General features: G+C 41.4%; 1 protein-coding gene across 2 annotated transcripts in view; it reads right to left on the bottom strand.

Annotated features, from left to right (window-relative positions):
* gid4 (GID complex subunit 4 homolog) overlaps positions 1 to 22,510 on the bottom strand; it is a 50,578-nt gene that overhangs the window by 4,965 nt on the left and 23,103 nt on the right. The window contains exons 5-6 of one of the 2 annotated variants that reach the window (XM_060840259.1): positions 5,628 to 5,763; positions 2,826 to 2,940 (exon numbers count right to left, since the gene is read on the bottom strand). In XM_060840259.1, coding sequence (XP_060696242.1) covers positions 2,921 to 2,940; positions 5,628 to 5,763 — 156 coding nt within the window. In that variant the 3' untranslated portion in view covers positions 2,826 to 2,920. Of the gene's footprint in view, positions 1 to 2,809; positions 2,941 to 5,627; positions 5,764 to 22,510 lie in introns of those variants that run through there. The other variant, XM_060840258.1, reaches the window with a different exon arrangement.

Genomic DNA, 22,510 nt, shown 5'->3' with positions numbered 1-22,510 from the left:
TGGAGTATATCCCGGTATCGCATGACTTCGGTCTTTGTCTGCCCTCGCCTAACACTAGCACGTCCACATTTTTGTTCCTTTTCTCACATATTATGTCTTCATTGCTGTAATTCTTTCCTTAGCCTGTACTTCACTCCTCCACTTAAGCCTGCTTCTAACTCATTTGCAAACTGCAGAATCAATGGTTTCCCATTCTTGCCATTTTAAAATGATGTCTCAGTAATAACCATTAAATATTTTCAAGTTTCTACCCATGCCCTTCATTTATCTGCCTCATTCACTTTCTTTGTGGTTAATTCTCCAGCCCTCACTTCCTCTACCTTCACATTTACTAGTTTTGTGTTCAACTTCTAGATTTGCTTTGCTTCTTTCCAAATCTACAATCAGGTTTCCATCTCCATGCCAAGTTAGGTTAAACCCTGCCCAATAGCATGACCAAGTTATCCAATTGACTAATATGCTGATATGCCTTGATTTATATGGCTTTTATAGGTTCCACCTCAATAAGACCAAAACGAAATCCCACAAATCTTTTCTTCCCCACTTTCTCTGCATATAATCCTCTTCTGGACTCTCCTGCACCTGCTACCAGGAGTTGTCCAGGGCTTACAAACTGCTAACGAATAGACTTCAGAGCAATTGAAATATACCTGCAGCACCTCATCCCACGTCAAGTTATCAGAATGATACTGACTGCAACATCTGACTGATTTATCAACCGTTTGCCAAATACAAAGATATCCATGATACTGTACTAGGATGCAATATAAATAGCTTGGAAATTGATTAGGATGTAGAAAGTATTCTGAATGAAGGAATATATCAAATTGTGTAATTTAGGGAACAAATGTAAAATACTGTGGATGCTAGAAATCAGAAACAAACAGAAAACACTTGAGAAACTAAGCATGTCTAGCAGCACTTGTGGAGAACAGAATTACCTTGAGTCCAATACGTCCTTTTTTCAGAATAGGTGTTGAGAAATGATTTTTTTTTTTATATACTTTTGACAAATACAGAGGCCACTGCCAAAATAAAGGGGACGTTAGTGGTGGTAAAAAAATTGAAATGGGTGTAAATTAAGACATGAAGGATGAAGAATTGGTCCTATTAAGTATAAACAAGACACAAACAAAGCTGTGGAGGACATGAAGATTCGAAGAAAGACAGAACAGACATGATGTAGTTATTTCTGAAGTGATTGAAATCAATGCTGAGACTTTGAGGCTGTAAAATGCCTAAATGGAAAAGGAGGTGGTGTTGTTCCTCAAGCTTGCATTGTGCTTCGTTGGAACTTCACAACAGATCCAAGACAGGAATTTTAGCAAGAGAACCAAGTGTTTTATTGAATCAGCAAGCAACTAGATGGTCAGGGTCATTCCTATGGACAGAGTGGAAGTGTCCTGCAAAGTAGTCATGTACAGGTAGTCTGTGTTTAGTCTTGACAATGTAAAGGAGATTACAATGTGAGCAAATGCAGAAGATGAGATTCAGGAAAGCACAAGTGAAACACTGATTCACCCTTGGACATGAAGTGGTCAATAGACGAGTGTGACATCATCTTTGATTGCTTGGGAAGGTGCCACAGAGGAGTAATGCATTGGGAGTGATAGAGGAGTAGACCAAGGTGGAGGGAATATTCCTCACAGAATGCTGACAGTGAAGGGATGGTGTGTGGGTAGCAGCATCTTGCAGGAGATGGTGGAAATGGTGAAGGATGATCCTTTCAATACTTGTCTACAAGTGCACGAATTATACAAAGTTTAATAGAATGCGAGCTGGAAGTTACAGGAAAATACAGAAAGGTGAAAAGAATAAGCTGGATGGAAGATTGTACATTCTCCCCGTGTCTGCGTGGGTTTCCGCCGGGTGCTCCAGTTTCCTCCCACAGTCTAAAGATGTGCGGGTCAGGTGAATTGGCCATGCTAAATTGCCCGTAGTGTTAGGTAAGGGGTAAATGTAGGGGTATGGGTGGGTTGCGCTTCGGCGGGTCGGTATGGACTTGTTGGGCCGAAGGGCCTGTTTCCACACTAAGTAATCTAATCTAAATTGGATAGCTCTTCCAAACTGCTGACACAGACACAATGGGCCAATTGACCTCCTTCTGAAATATATCATTCTATAATTGTTGGATTTCAAATGTGGAGAAGAACAAGGATATCCATTTTGGATCCAAGACAAAAGTATTTCTTTAAATAATGATAAGTGCTGCTGAAGATCAAATCAATTTTGGGGATCCATGCACACAATTCTCTAAAATTCAGCAGGTAAAAATGAAAAACAAAGTTTAATGATGTGTTGACCACTGTTCTTGGGAAGGTTGGGATAAAAGGTTTTAGAAATTTGAGAGAGTGATCCAATTGTAACCTAATCTGAAAACTAAAAAGGGTTTGACAACAAATGCAGAGAAATTTTTTCTTCTGGTGTTAATTCAAAATACGGAATAATCTCAAATAGTTAATAAATAATTAATAATTAATGAGACATAATTGAATTCTGGAATTCACTTCCCAAAAATGGTACAGTCTAGGGGTTATTGGAATTCTCTAAACAGAGATCATGGACTTCCATCAGGTAACGTCAGAGGACACAGAAGAAAGAAAAAACTGGCTAAATTACAATTTGAGATACAAATCAGCCATGTAAAATTCAACGCTGGAATAGACTCAAGTGGCTCATAGCCTCCTCCTTCCTGACATTCACACACAATGGGATATATTAGAATAAAAATTCAATATATTGATTATTTTCATAATCCTGGGTGAAAGTGCCAATATTCATTCAAATTGAAATGTCTAGTTGCTCTCACCATTCTGAACTTCTGTGGTAATAGTAGCCTTCTATTGAAGCTGTGGATTTTTGGAAGCAAATATAATAGAAGCCTGCGAAGGAAGCACCACTGATGTCTTTGATTGTGTGATCAGGGACTAGAAACTGTTCCTGTTGGAGAAAGAAAAAGAAATTCTGTACAATTGAATCAATTTACAAAATAATCTGACAAAATGCACTATAAACTAGACGCTGTTTTATTTCCAAATGTATCAAACCCATCGAGAATTTCTCAAATATTGTACAAATACCAGGAATGAACGAATCAAAGCCAACTGCACTGGCCAATAAAAGGTTCATGTCTGTAAAAGAGGCGATGTACACTTTGTACATTTCATGCCACATGAATGAGGAGACACTTGCATAGATTAGTGTAATTAAAATATTCTGAAATGCAATATGCTTCTTACATAGGTATACTGAGAGGGAAAGCAACTTGCATATAGTACCTAAATACAAATCAACAAGGTTTAACTGTGGGGAAGCATTACAGTGAGTTTTCCTTATGAGAAGCTAAGTTACCAAAAAGAGAAATCAGAAATCCACAAAAGAACAGTTTAGGTATGTACAAGTACAAGAGGACAATATGGTTGTTTACAGATGCAAAAACATTCTACAAGTTCCACTCAACATAACAGGGAAATGAACTTGCCCAAAAATTGGAATCCTAGCTGTGCTACTTCATGTTAATCCACTCTGCTTAAGAATTTAATTTCCACCTAAATTACAGCATTTTAAAATTGAAATGAGAAAAGCATACTTTTTGCTTAAAGCATCCTCCTGAGAGGACATTGAAAAACATTGTAAAATTTGGCTATCATTTATAAAATTGGAGGTAAAAGGAAAAACCAATGCTCTGAATATGAAAATTGAAGATAATAAAAAAAAACCAACATATTTCTATAATAAAGATATAGCACCTCAGCACATCCTCAGGATACCACACACTACTTTACAACCAATGGAATACAGTCTCACTTTTAAATGCAGTCTCAGGCTTAGACTAACATTTTACGTGTGGATCTATTGTGAAACATGAACATATTAGATATCAGCTTGGACTCGAGTCAAGACATTCTTGCTACCTAGTCAAAATGCTCTTCGCTCATCTCTGAAATCAAAAACCTAAACATTTGAACAGTTAAGTTACTTCTGTACTGGAGGAATGCTCCAAACTTAACATAATCAATCTCTTTCCTGTTTTGGGAACTGTGCTGTGCACAAATCAACCTGTAGGTGTTCCTACATTACAATAGAAATTACATTTTGAAAGTACTGGTCTAGCTATGAAGCACTTTGGAATGTCCTGAATTATAAAAATGCAACTCTATTTCACGCTTTTCAGTTGCTGTTATACCAGTTTGTTTACAGCATTCGGTTATTGAAAATTAGAAAAAAAATTTGTTTCATATGTTCGCTCTCTGAACTCCATGCTGTAATGTTGGTAGTGAAGCCCCATTTTCTTCCTTCAACTCTCCACCTCAAGCTTGTTACCTTATGACAAGTCATCTTCAAAATTTACTGTAAACTGAGCTTTTTGACCATGCTTTCAATTGATTTGTTTCATGCTTCGGCTCAAGTCTGACTCCAGTTGTGAAGCACTTGGCACTTTTCTCCAGTCTGCTCCTCTTAACTCAAAATTGATCGAATTAAATTAGATAATGCAAAATTATTTTAGCATTAAAAACTGACTTATATGTTAGTTATGTTACTGAATTCAAATTATTGGATTTTTTTTTGAAAACTCAGATCATCATACATTATAGAAATCAGGCATATCAAAGTTATTCCAATTTAGCATTTCAAGCCTCTTTTTCCTGAGAGCTTAATGATATCAATAGGCTATCATTGAGACATTAGTACTTTTCAATGACAAAACCAGTCTTGAATCTATTAATCTGGTACTCATCTGTAAATAATTGCACAAGCAGATTTTTAAAAAAAAGTTTAAAGGGAGTTAATATTGCAATTTGTGAAAAGTTTTACTAGAAAGATATATTGATGATGTGTAACAAACAGACTTCATTTAATTATTCTGCTCAAGTATTTTACAAGATCAGTATGATTGTAATAGTTGTTAATGAAATGAAATTTTGGGCAAGAATCATCTATATTGCAAAATAATTCATTTCCAAATTAATCAGGAAAATGTGAACTGGTTAAATCATTGCAGCAGCTTTGAGCATTAAATGAGCCCACCCAGACAGCATTACTCGAGCAGCTGGACAGGGAAAGATATCTTAAATGAATGATGTCCACCAAAGAGTCAACAAGAATGTGATAAATGAGAATAAAATCTGGGCCAAGCACAGGTATTCAGTTTATCAAGCCCATTATGTTATGGACTTGCTCCTACTATCCTAGAATTTCCAACAGCACTGTGGGTATGCCTACCCACCACAGACTGCAGCAGTTCAATGTGGTAGCTCACTCTCACCTTCAATGGCATATTGGGATGGGCAATAAATGCTAGTCCAGCCAGTGACACCCACATCTTGAGTGAGATTTGAAAAAGCTACCTTCTGTTAATCACCTATTTTGAAAAGGATGCAAGATTCTCTTTACAGCTCTTAAAACTAAAATAATCCTATTACAAACCAGAATCCTTTCATGTGTTGATCTACATTTAAAAAGTTGTTAATTATCCTGATTCACATTCCACTGTCCTGTGACATATTTTTACAATATTTTTGGACAAATTAGGTAAATGAATATAAGATACTTGTCTAGAATCCTGTCTGTCTGCATGACTTGCATTGATAAGGCAATAAGTACAGACTTGTAATTTATAGACTTACTGTGCTGGCAGCCTTTGTGCACGAAGGATACTTTGAGGTCCTGTGTTTCAGGGTCGCAATCATGGAGGGAAGCTGCTGTGCATCGGCAGGTAGAGGCAGGCATGGCATCCACGTCGTGGAGCGGTTGTAGACGGGACTAAAAAGAGGTGTTGAAATTTATTTGAGTTGGAGGATTTTTAAGGAGCAGTTGCAGAAGGATGAAGTCAAAACATTAATGAGTTCAACATCCTGGAAATCCTTTGCAATTTGAGGCAGTTTTTGTAGAAAATTTAGTCTGTTTATGTTGCGATGAAAAAAGAAAACCACGGTTCCTGTGCACCAGTATTCCTTTACTTCTCAGTGCACGAGTGGTAATCATGGGATAAAAGTGCCCCAAAAGAGTGAGATTCTGGATGACTGTCCCTCCCCCCTAATGGAGAAGTGCCTTGCCTCTGGATGCCAGCTTGTTCCTTGCTTTCTTTCCACTTCCCTCCTTTTACCTCTCCCCACAAAACCAATATTAATTGTGGGACAAATGGAAATTTAGTTCCATAGGAATTGAGAGCAAATGTGATTTGTTGATGATTTATTTGTTTGGCCTCATCGTAATGCAGTATCACATCCTGAAAACAAATCAGGACAGTGGCTGACATCAAATGTTGGAAGTTCTGACAAAAATTGATTGCTTGTTAGAATGTTACTTCTTTCATGAAGTTGCTGTGCTGTTAAAGTAAAACACTCTCAAAGTCATACATGCCCTTGTCATTTACAACAAAAAATTAAGAGGAGCAAAGCTAGGCTATTAATCCCTCAAGTTTGCTCCACAATTCACTAAGATCATAGCCCATTTCTTTTTTAACCTCAGTTACGTTGTCCACATGATCCTTTATGCCTCAATTCTCTTAACATTAAAAAAGTTGATTTCAGACTTGAATACATAATGATTGAGTATGTGCAGTCTCTGATGCAGAAAGTTCCAAGGGACTAGAATACTGAATGAAGACATTTCTCATCTCATTCTTGAATGATTGATCCCATATTCCAATACTTCGTATTCCAAAATCCCCAGCTGGGACAAACATACTTTCAACAATTACACTGTCAAACCTCTATTTTTTCCAGATTTCAATGATGCGGTCTTTCACTCTGCTTAATTCAGAGGAATACAATCTAACCCAAACTTTGCTCGTACAATAGTCTCTCGATTCCAAGAATCAATCTTATGACACATTATTATAAACCTTCCGAGGCTATTGTACTCTTTCATGGGAAAAGGAAGTCAAAACTGCAAAATGTATTTAGGTCTGGATCAATAAAGGCCCCGTACAATTGTACAAGGACTTCTTTACTTTTATACTAAAGTTTCTTTGTATGAAAGAAACATACCATTTGCTTTCCTACATGTGTAGCTGCATGTTAACTTTGACTCACGCCAAAGATGTCCACTTCTTTGAACACAAATTTCCTAGTCTCGTATCAATAAAAAAATTCAGCTCATTTATTTCACCTTCCAAATTGTGAATTTCATAATTCTTCACTTTATAATCCACCTATCACAGTCATTCCAATTAATTTAAATTATCTAAGTGGTTTTACAGCCTCTTTGCATTTTTCATACAGCCAATTTTTCCCACAGGGAATCTGGTCAATTCATATGATCACAGCTAAGTTGGAGATCGAATACCACTTTCCCACCTTCTTCTCATGCTTGGATTCCCAGATACACCAAAAACCTGTGAGATAACCTAGCTTTAAAAAAACTAGCGAGTAACGGGGCATCAACCACCTTTTGGGACACTGAATTCCAAAGATGCACAAACCTTTCAGTGAAGAAATTTCTCATCCTCTCAATTCTAAAATGATTGATCCAGCATCTTTCTCATCCAGCACTTGAGAATACAGGCCAGATTTTCTCAATCTGTCATCATTGTTCTTGTCCTGAAAGAACTACCCAATCTTTGCCATACTGCCTCCAGGATAAGCACAATTTAAATTAAGATGATCAAAACAAAGCCCTGTATAATCATAGCAAGACTTAATTCTTGTACTTCAACCCCCTTCCATTAAAAGGAATAACTGCCGTTAATTGCTGATTTTACATGCTAAATTTGTGTTCCTTGTATATGTGCACCCAAGTGTCCCTGATGCCTCGTGCTTGAAAACAAATTTCTCTATTCCGTTTTTATAATCAATGCGAATATATTCATACCTCCCCATTTCACCTGCCATTTTGCTGCCCACTTAATCATTGCAGCATCTGTGCCCTCTTGATAACTTCCTGACCTTTGCTGATGGTACAAAATTATATACATTACAATCTACATTAATGATTTAGACATACAAACACAAAGTAAATAGCTGAGACACAGGAGTGATCCTTGTAACACTCCACTAGTCAGCCTGCCATCTTGATTCCTCAAGAACTATCCAAATAGTTATATCCCAAAAGAACTCAAAATTGTCCCTTTCATAAAACCATGCTGACTTTGTCTGATCATATTATGATTTAAGCAGATTGTTATTAATTCCTTGATAAATGGCTCTCTCAATCCCAATGACTGATATCAGAATTAGTGGCCTGCAGTTTGCCATTTTCAATTTAAATCCAGTTTTTATATCTCACCACTGATCCTCTGTGGCAGTGTTCACCATTTACAACACTAGAAAGGCCTCCTTCCAAACCCACACCATCATTTTGAAGGTCAAGAGTAGCAGATACACAAGAACATCACCACTTACAAGTTCCTCTCCAAGACACTTACCATTCTGACTTGTAAATATATTACCCTTCCTTTACTGTCACTGGGTCAAAATCCTGCAACTCTCTCCTTATCATTATGGTTTTACCTACAGCAAATGGACTGCATCGGCTCAAGGCAGCAGCTCACCTTTTCAAGGGCAACAAGAAATGTGCAATAAATGCTGGACCAACCAGCAATGTCAAACTCCCATGAGTAAATCAAACAAAACGTTTTCAGCATGACTATATTGTTGCTGGTCCTATCTATGCAGTAAATAATTACTGTGTTTGACTACAAAACAAAGGTGACAATATGTAAAAGGTAACAATTGGCTCTGTAAAGCTTCAAAATGTGCTAAGGATGTAAACAAAGTCACATTTTCAGTTTTAAATTAGTATTTATTTGCTCCTTCAGCAATGAAACCAACTTAAAAACATGTCTTTTCAAACACACCCTGGACAAAGTGCACCCCAAACATAGAAAAAGACTGTAGAAAACAAAATAGCACACAACTAAAGTCAACAGATCCAAAGTTCTAGGAGAAAGTGAGGACTGCAGATGCTGGAGATCAGAGCTGAAAAGGTGTGTTGCTGGAAAAGTGCAGCAGGTCAGGTAGCATCCAAGGAGCAGGAGAGTCGATGTTTCGGGCATGAGCCCTTCTTCATTCCTGAAGAAGGTCTCCTGCTCCTTAGATGCTGCCTGACCTGCTGCGCTTTTCCAGCAACACATTTTCAGATCCAAAGTTCTGACAAGAAGGCACAGTTTGCTTTCAAAATCCCCTGGAATTTGATTCAAATACTTACAAACCTAAGCTCTGATACTCCAAAACCGTCACCATTTTCCAACTGTATATTTTCATTGCTACAGAATGTCATATACATATAAAAGGAGTTTACTTTCACTAGGATTCCTTAAAGATTCTATTTTCTTTGAAATGTAACCAAAACAAAAATGTTTAAATATTATCTAAGGTTGACAGTTAAAGTTTTTCAAAAATAATGTTCACAGGATATGGATGTCACAGTGCCCCTGAGAACAGAGTGATAAGCTTCCTTCTTTAACTGCTGCATGCCTGTGAAGAAGGGAGTTCCATGATTTCGGCCATGTGATTGTGAGGGAACAACAATACATTTTCACATCACGATGGATAGTAAATGTGGCTTGGAGAAGAACTTGGAGGTGGTGGTGTTCCCAGGCATCGTGTTCTTGAGCTTCCAGCTGGTAGAGGTGATGTGCTTAGAAAATGCTGCAAGATGAGCCTTGGTGTCACTGCAGTGCATCTTGTACATGGCACATACTTTTGATTCTGTGTTGGTGGCAAAAGGAGCAAATTTTGAAGGTGGTAGATGGGGTGTCAATCAAACAGGCTGCTTTGTCCTGGGTGGTGTCGGAGTTCATCCAGGTAAGTGGATAGTATTCTATCATATACCTGACTTCTGCCTTCTTTATGGTGGACAGGCATGGGGAGACAGATGGTCAAGTTACCACCTGTCCCACACTAATAGCAATAGCATTAGTATCGCTGCTTCAGTTCAATTTCTGGTTAATGGTAATCGTCAGAATGTTGATAATATGGGGATTCAGTGACAGTAGCATCATTGAATATAAAAGGGATGACAGTTCGATCCTCTCTTGAGAATCACCTGGTGCTAGTGACAAGCATTAGCAGCCATTTGTCACTCCAAGCCTGGATGCTGTCCAGATATTGCTGCATTTGGACACAAACTGCTTTCATTTTTTAAGAAGTGACAATGGTGTTGAATATTGTGATTTTAATCAGTGAATACCCCCCCACTTCTTCCCTCATAAATGAAGGGTCATTGATGAAGCAGTTGAGGATGGTTGTGCTGAGGACACTACACGGAGGAACTCCTGTAACAATGTCCATAGAAGAGATAATTGACTTCCAACAACTGCAACCATCTTTAGTGTGAAGTATAATTCTCTTCCTGAATTAGTTCTCTCACAATTCAGCTTTGCTAAGGCACTTTGATAACACTCAAATGCTGCTTTTGTGTCAAGAGGAATCAGTCTCACCTCAACTCTGGTTCTCTTGCCATTTAACTTTATGCAAATTTAATCAAATAAACATTAAAAATAAAAAATAATGATGCTGAGTTAGTTTGCAATTTGACACCGACAAAGGAGAAGATCAGCAAGAGCCATTGTAGCCTTGGATGAAAGGCTAGGAGCAGCCATTCTTTCACAGTAGAATTGAAAAATGACATCCCCGAAATCTAACAAGAAAACACGGTCATTGAATCATCGAGCTGTACAGCACGGAAACAGACCCTTTGGTCCAACCCGTCCATGCCGACCAGATATCCCAACTCATCCTTGACCCACCTGCCAGCACCCGGCCCATATCCCTCCAAGCCCTTCCTATTCAGATAGCCATCCAGATAACTTTTAAAGTTGCAATTGTACCAACCTCCACCACTTCCTCTGGCAGCTCATTCCATACACATAATATCCCCTGCGTGAAAAAGTTGCTCCTTAGGTCCCTTTTATATCTTTCCCCTCTCACCCTAAACCTATGCCCTCTAGTTCTGGACTCTCCAACCCCAGGGAAAAGACTTGTCTATTTATTCCATGTCCCTTATGATTTTGTAAACCTCTATAAGGTCACCCCTCAGCCTCCAACGCTCCAGGGAAAACAGCCCGAGCCTGTTCAGACTCTCCCCATAGCTCAAATCCTACAACCCTGGCAACATCCTTGTAAATCTTTTCTGAACCCTTTCAAGTTTCACATCATCTTTCCGATAGGAAGGAGACCAGAACTGCACACAATATTCCAACAGTAGCCTAACCAATGTCCTGTACAACTGCAACATGACCTCCCAACTTCTGTACTCAATACTCTGACTAATAAAAGAAAGCATACCAAACGCCGCCTTCACTATCCTATCTACCTGTGACTCCACTTTCAAGGAGCTATAACCTGCACTCCAAGGTTTCTTTGTTCAACAAAACTCTAAGACCTTACCATTAAGTGTTTCAGTCCTGCTAAGATTTGCTTCCCCAAAATGCAGCACCTTGCATTTATCTGAATTAAACACCATCTGGCACTTCTCCACCCACTGGCTCACCTGATCAAGATCCTGTTGCAATCCGAGGTCACCTCCTTCGTTGTCCAGTACACCCCCAATTTTGGTGTCATCTGCAAACTTACTGACTGTACCTCTTACATAAATGATTTGGATGCAAGCATAAAAGACAAAAAAATAGAAGATCCAGTACTGATCCTTGTGGCACTCCACTGGTCACAGGCCTCCAGTCTGAAAAACAACCCTTCACCACTACCCTGTCTTCCACCTTTGAGCCAGTCCTGTATCCAAATGGCTAGTTCTCCCTTTATTCCATGAGATCTAACTTTGCTAACCAGTCTCTCATGGGGAACCTTGTCGAACGTCTTACTGAAGTCCAAATAGATCACACCTACCACTCTGCCTCAATCCTCTTTGTTACTTCTTTAAAAAAACTCAAATCAAGTTTGAGAGACATGATTTCCCACACACAAAGCCATGTTGACTATCCCTAATCAGTCCTTGCCTTTCCAAATACATGTACAACCTGTCCCTCAGGATTCCCTCCAACAACTAGCCCACCACCGACGTCAGGCTCACTGGTCTATCGTTCCATGGTTTGTCCTTACCACCCTTTTTAAACACTGGCACCACATTAGCCAACCTCCAGTCTTTCGGCACCTCACCTGTGACTATCGATGATACAAATATCTCAGCAAGAGGCCCAGCAATCACTTCTCAAGCTTCCCACAGAGTTCTAGGCAACACCTGATCAGGTCCTGGGGATTTATCCACCTTTATGTGTTTCAAGACATTCAGCACTTCCTCCTCTGTAACATGGACATTTTGCAACGTGTCACCATCTATTTTGCTATTTGCTATATCTTCCATATCCTTTTCCACAGTAAATACTGATGCAAAATACTTGTTTCGTATCTCTCCCATTTTCTGCAGCTCCACACAAAGTCCGCCTTGCTGATCTTTGATGGGCCCAATTCTCTCCCTAGTTACCCATTTGTCCTTGATATATTTGTAAAAACCTTTGGATTCTCCTTAATTCTATTTGCCAAAGTTATCTCATGTCCCCCTTTGCCCTCCTGATTTCCCTCAAGTATACTCCTACTTTCTTTATACTCTAACTATTCACTCGATCTATCCTGTCTATACCTGACATATGCTTCCTTTTTCTTAACCAAACCCTCAATTTCTTTAGTCATCCAGCATTCCCGATATCTACCAGCCTTTCCTTTAATACTAAGAAGAATATACTTTCTGTGGATTCTTGTTATCTCATTTCTGAAGGCTTCCCATTTTCCAGCCGTCCCTTTATCTGCGAACATCTGCCCCCAATCAACTTTTGAAGTTCTTGGCTAATACTGTCAAAATTGGCCTTCCTCCAATTTAGAACTTCAACTTTTAGATCTGGTCTATCCTTTTCCATCACTATTTCCTTATTTCCCTAGTATTCCAGATATTACTACTCTTGAGGACCTCCTTTTTAAATTCCTGCCTAACTCTCTAATCTCCCTTCAGAATCTCAACCTTTTCCCTTCCAATGTCGTTGGTTCCAATGTGGACAGTGGCCTCTTGCTGGCCCCTCTCCCCCTTGAGAACATTCTGCGCCCTCCGAGATATTCTAGATCCTGGCATCAGGAAAGCAACACATCATTCTGATTTTTTGCTGTTGGCCACAGAAACATCTGTCTGTACCTCTGAGTAGAGAATATCCGAACACAACTGATCTCTTGGAACCTGACGTACTCCTTGTTGCATTCGAGCAGTCTCAATACCAGAAACTTGGCAGTTCATGTTACGTTCCCCTGAGAATCCATCACACCCTACATTTTCCAAAATTGCATGTTTGTTTGAAATGGGTATAGCCACAGAATGCTCCCACACATCCTGCCTACGTCCCTTTCCTTTCCTGGAGTTACCCCATCCATGTGACTATATCTGAGACTTTATCCCATTCCTATAACTGTCATTCATCACATACTGTTGCAAATTCCTCATTGCTTCTAACTGTCTCTCTAACTGATCCATTCAATCTGATAAGATTCACAACTAACAGCATTTACAGATATAATCTGCAGTAACCCTTAAACTCTAAACTCCCACATCTGACAAGCAGCACATATCACTCTACTAAAGGCCATTTTTGCTTCACAATCTACAGATCCAGAAAATAACACCGTCTTATCCTTCTACAAAACATTGCCCCAGGTTAAGTTAATAGTTATGGCTTATATTTTAAGTTTAGTCAAAAGACATATCTCCAAAAACATAATCAAGAAAAAACCCACTGTACTCACTACTGCAGACTTTCTGGAGGTCAGTAAGAGTGATCAAGGTATATATACCTACAAAATAAATGTTTAATGATGAAGGGATCTTCAGGCTGAGATTTATGTATTAGAAAATAACAAATCATAGAAAATAGTGCAGGAGTAGGCCATTCAGCCCTTCAGACCTGCACATCATTCAACAGGAGCATGGCCAATCATGAAATGTCAGTATCCCATATCCACTTTCTCTCCATGGCCCTCGATCCCTTTAACCACAAGAGCCGTGTCCAGCTCCCTCTTGAATATATCTAACGAACTAGCACTAACAGCTTCCGTGGGAGAGAATTCCATAGGTCCACAATTCTGAAGAAAGTCTTCCTCATCTCAGTCCTTAATAGCTTATTCCTTATTCTTAGACTGTGACCCTTAGTTCTGGACTTCCCCAACATCAGGAACATTCATCCTGCATCTAATCTGTTCAGTCCCAGAGATTTTATATGTTTCCAGGTGAATCCCCCCTTCATTCTATTAAATTCTAGTGAACACAAGTCCAGTCAATCCAGTCTTTCTATTTATGTCAGTCCTGTAATCAGTCTGCTGAACCTTCTTGCTATGGAAGGAGTCCAAATGTCCCTCCTCAGACAAGGAGACTAAATAGCAGACAATTTATAATGAGAGGCCTTATCAAGGCCCTGTAATCGTAATGTGGATCTTGAAAATTTTCCTGCAAGAACTAAGATGAGAGTACCCTGAAAAAGTGATTGTGGAGATGATCATGTACTTACTGAGGATGAAAAGCATTTGATGACTATATTTCCGTTCATGAGCAAGATCTAAAGACCACAGTATAAAGTTATTGCTTCTCTGAATATAAGCAGAAAATGTAATACAAATGGAAGTAACTACAGAAGTGATTTATCTTGTTCCTTAGCATCCTTAAACAGATTTACAATTAAAAATGAAAGGCAGCATGTAATTTCAAGGTAAATTATTCAAAATCTTAACTTGGTGACTCAAGTTAGGCAGGTACATCCAATATGATCTTTGCTTCTCGGCAGAAACCTTCCATTTTTGGTTTCCACAATCAACAGGAAATCAGATGTTAATAAGCAATCCATAAGCAAAACATGAATCACCAAGTCAGGTGGCTCCACTATGAACTCAACATTGCAAAGTGTTCAGTGGAGACTAAAACTGCCCACTAGAAGGGCTAGAAAAGCTACCACCTGTGATGAAAGCTCTGATTTTTATATCATTTAAAAAAGAAAAAAAGTTTCAGTTGTAAACTAGTGCTTGGCATTAGCATTGGTCTACTTGTGTGGAAGGGTTTATTAATTAACGAGGCAATTCCTTCCATGAACAATGATTTTAAATCAGTATATGTGTCTCCCAGCAGTTGATTGAAGGCCTCATGGAATGATAATGTAAATTTGTTTACATTGTGGGACGTGCATGACCAGACTGAGAGAACACAAAGATAATTGCTTGCTTTTGGGGTTAGATTAATCAAGAGTCGATTCTAGCTTAGAAACACCCAGAGACCACAAAGCTTTTAGGCAGTTTGAAGAAAAATTGACAGCAGTAAAAGTCTCTCCTAGGAAAAGGAGACCGTTCAAAGCAGTTAAGGAAATAAAATTCAATTAAATTGTAGAATTTCCAGACCAGAGCCTAGACTACAATGATAGGACGTATGGTCAAACAGCGAGAAAAGCACAGCTGGTCAGGCAGCAACCGAGGAGCAGGAGAGTTGACGTTTTGTCAGGAATGTGGGTGGGGGAGCCAAGGGGGCTGCGAGATAAATGGGAGCAGGGTGGGGAATGGTAGCTGGGAATGTGATAGGTAGATAAAGGTGGGGGGGTGATGGTAACAGGTCGGAGTGGAGTGTGGAGCAGAGTGGATAGGTGGGAAGGGAGATAGACAGGTAGGGCGGTGCCGAGTTGGATCTGGGATAAGGTTGGGGGGGGGGGGGGGGGGGGGGGCAAGAAGGAATCAGACTGGTGAAATCAACATTGATCCTGTGTGGTTGACAGGTCACGAGGCAGAAGATGAGGCGTTTTTCCTTCATGTGTCAGGTGGCTAGAATTTGGCAGTGGAGGAGGCCCAGAACTTGCATGTCCTTGGCAGAGGGGGAGGGGGAAGTTGAAATGTTCAGACACACGGTGGTAGGATTGATTGGTGCGTGTCCTGGAGATGTTCTCTGAAATGTTCCGCAAATTGACATCCTGTCTCCCAAATGCACAGGAGGCCACAGAGCAACAGACACAGTAGACAAGGTGTTTGGAGTGACAGGATGTGTCTGTGATCCATTGCAAACTGAGCTCTGTAATTTAGTCACATCACTGAAGGTAGGTGTCAAATAAGGTTGAAGTTAAGAGTTTTGAAGGACCAGAAAAGTTAACTATTTTCTGTCCACAGATTCTGCCAGACCTGCTGAGTTTTTGTTTAAGAGCAAACATTTCTGAAAGGAAAATAAACCAAAGGAGTTTTTTTGAAGTAGTAACGAAGAGAATCGATGAGGACAGACTGGTGGATGTGATCTATATGGACTTCAGTAAAGCGTTCGACAAGATCCCTTATGGTAGGCTGGTTAGCAAGGTTAGATCTCATGGAATACAGGGAGAATTAGCCATTTGGATACAGAATTAGCTTGAAGGTAGAAGACAGATAGTGATGGCGGAGGGTTGCTTTTCAGATTGAAGGCCTGCGACCAGCGGTATGCCACAAATATTGGGTCCACTGCTTTTCATCATTTATAGAAATGATTTGGATGTGAACATAGGAGGTATAGTTAAGTTTGCAGATGACACCAAAATTTGGAGGTGTACTGGACAGCGAAGGAGGTTACCTCAGAATACATTGGGATCTTGATCAGATGGGCTAATGGATTGCGGAGTGGCAGATGAAGTTTAATTTAAATAAATATGAGGTGCTGTATTTTGGAAAGGCAAATTAGAGCATGACCAATGCACTTAATGGTAAAGTCCTGCGGAGTGTTGCTGAACAAAGAGACCATGGAGTGAAGGTTCATAGTTCCTTGAAAGTGGAGTCACAGGTAGATAGAATAGTGAAGGAGGAGTTTGGTATGCTTTCCTTTATTGGTCAGTGCATTGAATGGAGGTCATGTTACAGCTGAACAGGATATTGGTTAGGGATTAGTGGTGCTGGAAGAGCACAGCAGTTCAGGCAGCATCCGAGGAGCAGTAAGATCAACGTTTCGGGCAAAAGCCCTTCATCATGAATAAAGGCAGAGAGCCTGACAAATGGAGACATAAGCTAGAGGAGGGTGGGGGTGGGGAGAAAGTAAGAGTACAATAGGTGAGTGGAGGAGGGAATGAAGGTGATAGGTCGGGGGCGGGGTGGGGGAGGGTGGAGTGGATAGGTGGAAAAGAAGATAGGCAGGTAGGACAAGTCATGGGGACATTGCTGAGCTGGAAGTTTGGAACTAGGGTGAGGTGGGGGAAGGGGAAATGAGGAAACTGTTGAGGCCCACATTGATGTGCTGGCGTTGAAGTGTTCCGAGGCGGAAGATGAGGTGTTCTTCCTCCAGGCGTCTGATGGTGAGGGAGCAGCGGTGAAGGAGGCCTAGGGCCTCCATGTCCTCGGCAGAGTGGGAGGGGGAGTTGAAATGTTGGGCCATAGGGCAGTGTGGTTGATTGGTGCAGGTGTCCTGGAGATGTTCCCAAAAGCATTCTACTAGGAGGCATCCAGTCTCCCAAGTCTAGAGGAGACCACCTTGGCGAGCTACGGGTACAATAAATGATATTAGTGGATGTGCAGGTTAAAACTTTGATGGGTGTGGAAGGCTCCTTTAGGGCCTTGGATGGAGGTGAGGGAGGAGGTGTGGGCGCAGGTTTTGCAGTTCCTGCGGTGGCAGGGGAAGGTGCCAGTATGGGAGGGTGGGTTGTAGGGGGCGTGGACCTGACCAGGTAGTCACGAAGGGAACGGTCTTTGCGGAAGGCGGAAAGGGGTGGGGAGGGAAATATATCTTTTTGGAGGTGGCGGAAATGTCGGCAGATGGTTTGGTTTATGCAAAGGTTGGTCGGGTGGAAGGCGAGTACCAGGGGCGTTCTGTCCTTGTTACGGTTGGAGGGGTGGGTTCTGAGGGCAGAGCTGCAGGATGTGGATGAGATGCGCTGGAGGGCATTTTGAACCATGTGGGAAGGGAAATTGCAGTCTCTAAAGAAGGAGGTCATCTGGTGTGTTCTGTGGTGGAACTGGTCCTCCTGGGAGCAGATACAGCGGAGGAATTGGGAATACTGGATGGCATTTTTGCAAGAGGTAGGGTGGGAAGAGGTGTAATCCAGGTAGTTGTGAGTCGGTGGGTTTGTAAAAAATGTCAGTGTCAAGTCAGTCATCATTAATGGAGATGGAGAGGTCCACGAAGGGGAGAGAGGTGTCAGAGATGGTCCAGGTAAATTTAAGGTCAGGGTGGAATGTGTTGGTGAAGTTGATGAATTGCTCAACCTTCTTGCGGGAGCACGAGGTAGCGCCAATGCAGTCTTCAATGTAGTGGAGGAAGAGGTGGGGAGTGGTGCCTGTTTAATTACAGAAGATCGACTGTTCTACGTAGCCAAAGAGACAGGCATAGCTGGGTCTGGAGGAAGTGGTAGGATTCAAAGGAGAAATTGTTAAGGATGAGGACCAGTTCAGCCAAACGAATGAATGTGTCGAATGAAAGGGTACTGTTGGGGATGTCGGGAGAGGAAAAAACGGAGGGCTTGGAGGCCCTGGTCATGGCGGATAGAGGTGTAGAGAGACTGGATATCCATGGTGAAGATGAGGCGTTGGGGGCCAGGGAAACTGAAGTGTTGGAGGAGGTGGAGGACGTAGGTGGTGTCTCGAACGTATGTGGGTGGTTCCTGGACTGGGGGGGGGGAATAGGACAGTGTCGAGGTAGGTAGAGAGAGTTCAGTGGGGCAGAAGCATGCTGAGGCAGTGGGTCGGCCAGGGTGGTCAGGCTTGTGGATCTGGGGAAGGAGGTAGAACCGGGCAGTGTGGGGTTCCCGGACTATAAGGTTGGAAGCTGTGGGTGGGAGATCTCCTAAGGTGATGGAGGTCTGGGAGATGGTTTGGTGATGTGGGGTGGGGTCATGGTCGAGGGGGCGGTTGGAGGTGGTGTCCTCTAGTTGGTATTTGGCTTCAACGGTGTAGAGGTCAGTGCGACAGACTACCACTGCACCCCCTTTATCTGCTAGCTTGCTGGTGAGGTTGGGATTGGAACAGAGGGATTGGAGGGCTGTGCGTTGTGAGGGTGAGAGATTGGAGTGGGGGAGGGGGGTAGACAGGTCGAGGGGCTTAATGTCCCGTGGCTGTTGGAAACGAAGAGGTCGAGGGCAGGTAATAGGCCAGCGCGGGGTGTCCAGGTGGATGCAGTGTGTTGGAGGTTGGCAAAGGGGTCCTCGGAAGGTGAGTGGGAGCTCTGATTGTGAAAGTAAGTTCGGAGGCGGAAGCAGCGAAAGTGTTGGACGTCACGGCGTGTATTAAAAATTCATTGATGCGTGGATGAAGAGGGGTGAAGGTGAATCCTTTGCTGAGGACTGATCGTTCGTCCTCCGTGAGGGGAAGGTCTGGAGTAATGATGAAAACCCGGCAGGGCTGGGAGCTGGGATCTGGTGTAGGTGTGGAGCTGGGAGTGGGGGCGAAGCCAGTAACTGGAGTGGGTGTGATGGTGGGGGGAAATGGGGTTGGAGTCATGAGCACGGGTGGTGTTCCCCTCAGGGTTCTGGGGGCCAGGAATGGTGACAGTGGGATATGTGGGGGGGGCGTGTCAGCAGAATGCAGGTGAGTGGCGTTGGTGGGGGCGGAAGTGGTGGCAGACATGGCAGTAGGGGTTTCGGAAGTCACTGAGCGCGTGACATCAGTGATGATGTGAGGGGCGGAAGTGATGTCACATTTGATGCATGAGGAATTGAGAGGGGCGGAAGTGGTTGTGGGAGTGACCATGATGGGGGCGGAAGTGACATCATCAATCAGCGTGGGGATGGCAGCTGTACCAGCCGCATGGCTAATGGCATCCAAGCAGTTCCAGAGGCTGCGGGAATTTTCTGGAATGTTTGAGGAGCGCTGGTTATGGAGGTAGGTAGATAAAAAGTTTGTTGTACTTACAGTTTTGGTTATTTGTTGAGAGTATGAATTCTCCTGAGGATGTAGTACAGAGTGGATCCTTTGCACTGAGAGAGTGTGGCCCTCCCTTTGCAATTCTGAGAGTGGATATTGGTTAGGTCACTTTTGGAATATTGCATGCAATTCTGGTTGCCCTCCTATTGGAAGGATTTTGTGAAAGTTGAAAGGATTCTGAAGTGATTTACAAGGATCTTGCCAGGATTGGAGGGTTTGAGCTATAGAGAAAGGCTGAATAGGCTGGGGCTGTTTTCCTTGGAGCGTCAGAGGCTGAGGGGCGATCTTAGAGGTTTATAAAATCATGAGGGGCATCGATAGGGTAAATGGACATGTCTTTTCCTTGGAGTGGGGAAGGACATAGGTTTAGGTTGAGGGGGAAAATTTTAAACAGTGACCCAAGGAACAACTTCTTCACACAAAGTGTAGTGCGTGTATGGAATGAGCTGCCAGAGGAAGTGGTGAAGGCTAAAGGCATCTGGATGGGTATATGAACAGGAAGGGTTTAGAGGGATATGGACCAATTGCTGACAAATGGAACTGGATTAGGTTAGGATATCTGGTCGGCATGGACGAGCAAGACTGAATGGTCTGTTCCCATGCTGCTACACACCTCTGGAGTCCATGACTCTATAACAGGTAGCTGTAGTGAACAGTCGCATCTTTCATGGTTCCTTTCATTTAGAGTGTCAGAGATGTACAGTAAACAGTCCCTTCAATCCAAATCATCCATGCTGACTGGATATTCCAACCCAATCTAGTCCCATCTACCAGCACCTGGCCCATATCCCTCCAAACCCTTCCTATTCATATACCCATCCAAATGCCTCTTAAATGTTGCAATTGTACCAGCCTCCACCACTTCCTCAGGCAGCTCATTCCATACATGTACCACTCTCTGCATGAAAAAGTTGCCCCTTGGGTCTCTTTTATATCTCTCCCCTCACCCTAAACCAATGCCCTCAAGTTCTGGACTCCTCTGCCCCCAGGGAAAAGACTATTTATCCTATCCATGCCCCTCAAGATTTTATAAATCTCTGTGAGGCCACCTCTCATTTGGACTCCAGCAAATGCAAAGAAATACAAGTGAAAGAGAATCCTACATTGACTGGTAAGCCTATGAAAGCCAGAGCACAAGTATCTCAAGAGGCAATGACCAAGAGTGCTATTCAGACTTTATGGGAAAATATTTAACCGGTGCACTTATCAAGCTTCCCCAATTTCTGCATGAAAGGCAAATAATCACAACCAGTAAAACCAGTTACAACATGCAAATGCATTTTATACAGACGTCAGTTGAAATGGCAACTTGTTTCTTTTTGCATTAGGAAGACCTCAGTAAAAAAAAACTATTGCACTTCTGACTTTTAGCCAAAATGACAAAGCACAGTATCATGAGATTCAAGAATTTACTTTTTGGATTATTCGATCAATGATTTGTAAAAGAACCATGAAGATAAGATTGCTGGGTCGACTAATACTCAGCAACAGGCGCATGGTACTAAGACTATTTATAAATATAAAAGCCAATTCTAAATAGCATCCAGGACTCAGATTTTCAAGGTTCCTAAAATCGTTGGACATCAGAACATGGAAATCTCAAACAGACCTAGTGAGTGTCTTATTGGCCTACTTGAAAAGGAAAAATAGTGTCTTAGATTGAAGTCTTATTCACCAGATGTGCAATGGAAACCAAATTCAAGGAGTTAATCAATATAGACTGGATCAAACTTAATTCCAGAAGAAACCTGAATCAACATAAAAAGGTCAACATGAAAATTAAAGACAGACACATTTGCATGTGATTAATGATATCTGACAAGATAACTGTATTACACCAGTAAAACAGCAAAGTGTAAATGGATAATTGAAGTATAGGGTTGCTAACTTGCTTTGTCAACAAACCTAAAGGTTATTAACTTTTGTCTTTGAAAAATATTTATTTTTCTTAGCATAAATACATACACTACAGCATAACCTGACTTTTCTTCATACTGATGCCAGTTTCAGCTCAGCTTTATATTTTGGTTGGATCAGAAGGCACATGGAAAGAAAAATATGAGACAAGGTTGAAGCAATCAATGAAGAATAAAGTAAAGTTCAGGTTCAACGGAGATCGGTCACTACTAGGATCCACTTTGAACAACAGCAGATACCTGTCACAGGTCATATTACCTTCTTAATCACAAGCGGGGGCTATGTCCTGCAAAAGAACCTAGGCAATTAATCTCACTTCCAGCTTCTTTTAAATGAAGTTTCCTCTTCTACTTCATATGCAAAATTTACATAAAACTGCACCTCCAAATTTTGTACATCAGAGAACTGGATGAAACATAATTCTGCTGAAAACATCTCACTATACACATCTATGCAAGTGCTCTTCAGATTAAGATACCCTTCTGGGGTCATCTCCTCCAATCTTTGGGAGGCAGATCTCTGAATTTCTTTTGAGATATTTAGGAGTGAAAATTTTCCCATTCTAATTCACTACCATAACTTCATTAGAAATCCCACCTCTGCAGGTATGGAGGATTTTCATTGAAGTCACAATGGTGAAATAGAAGAGATGTAGTAAGTCACCTCAATACTATTAACAGCTGGTATTTTTAATATAGTCCAAATCGTAGTCATTCTGTACAGCAGACTAAAAAAAAACTGTTGTACTTTAAATTAAAAATATTAACAGTTGGGATTCACAATCATACTCCATACTGATGCTCGACCTCGATAGCATT

The sequence above is a fragment of the Hemiscyllium ocellatum genome, chromosome 20, assembly GCF_020745735.1.
Source record: "Hemiscyllium ocellatum isolate sHemOce1 chromosome 20, sHemOce1.pat.X.cur, whole genome shotgun sequence".
NCBI classification, from domain to species: domain Eukaryota; kingdom Metazoa; phylum Chordata; class Chondrichthyes; order Orectolobiformes; family Hemiscylliidae; genus Hemiscyllium; species Hemiscyllium ocellatum.
Note: the sequence above shows the minus strand (reverse complement) of the source record. Positions and strands in the feature narration are given on the sequence as shown.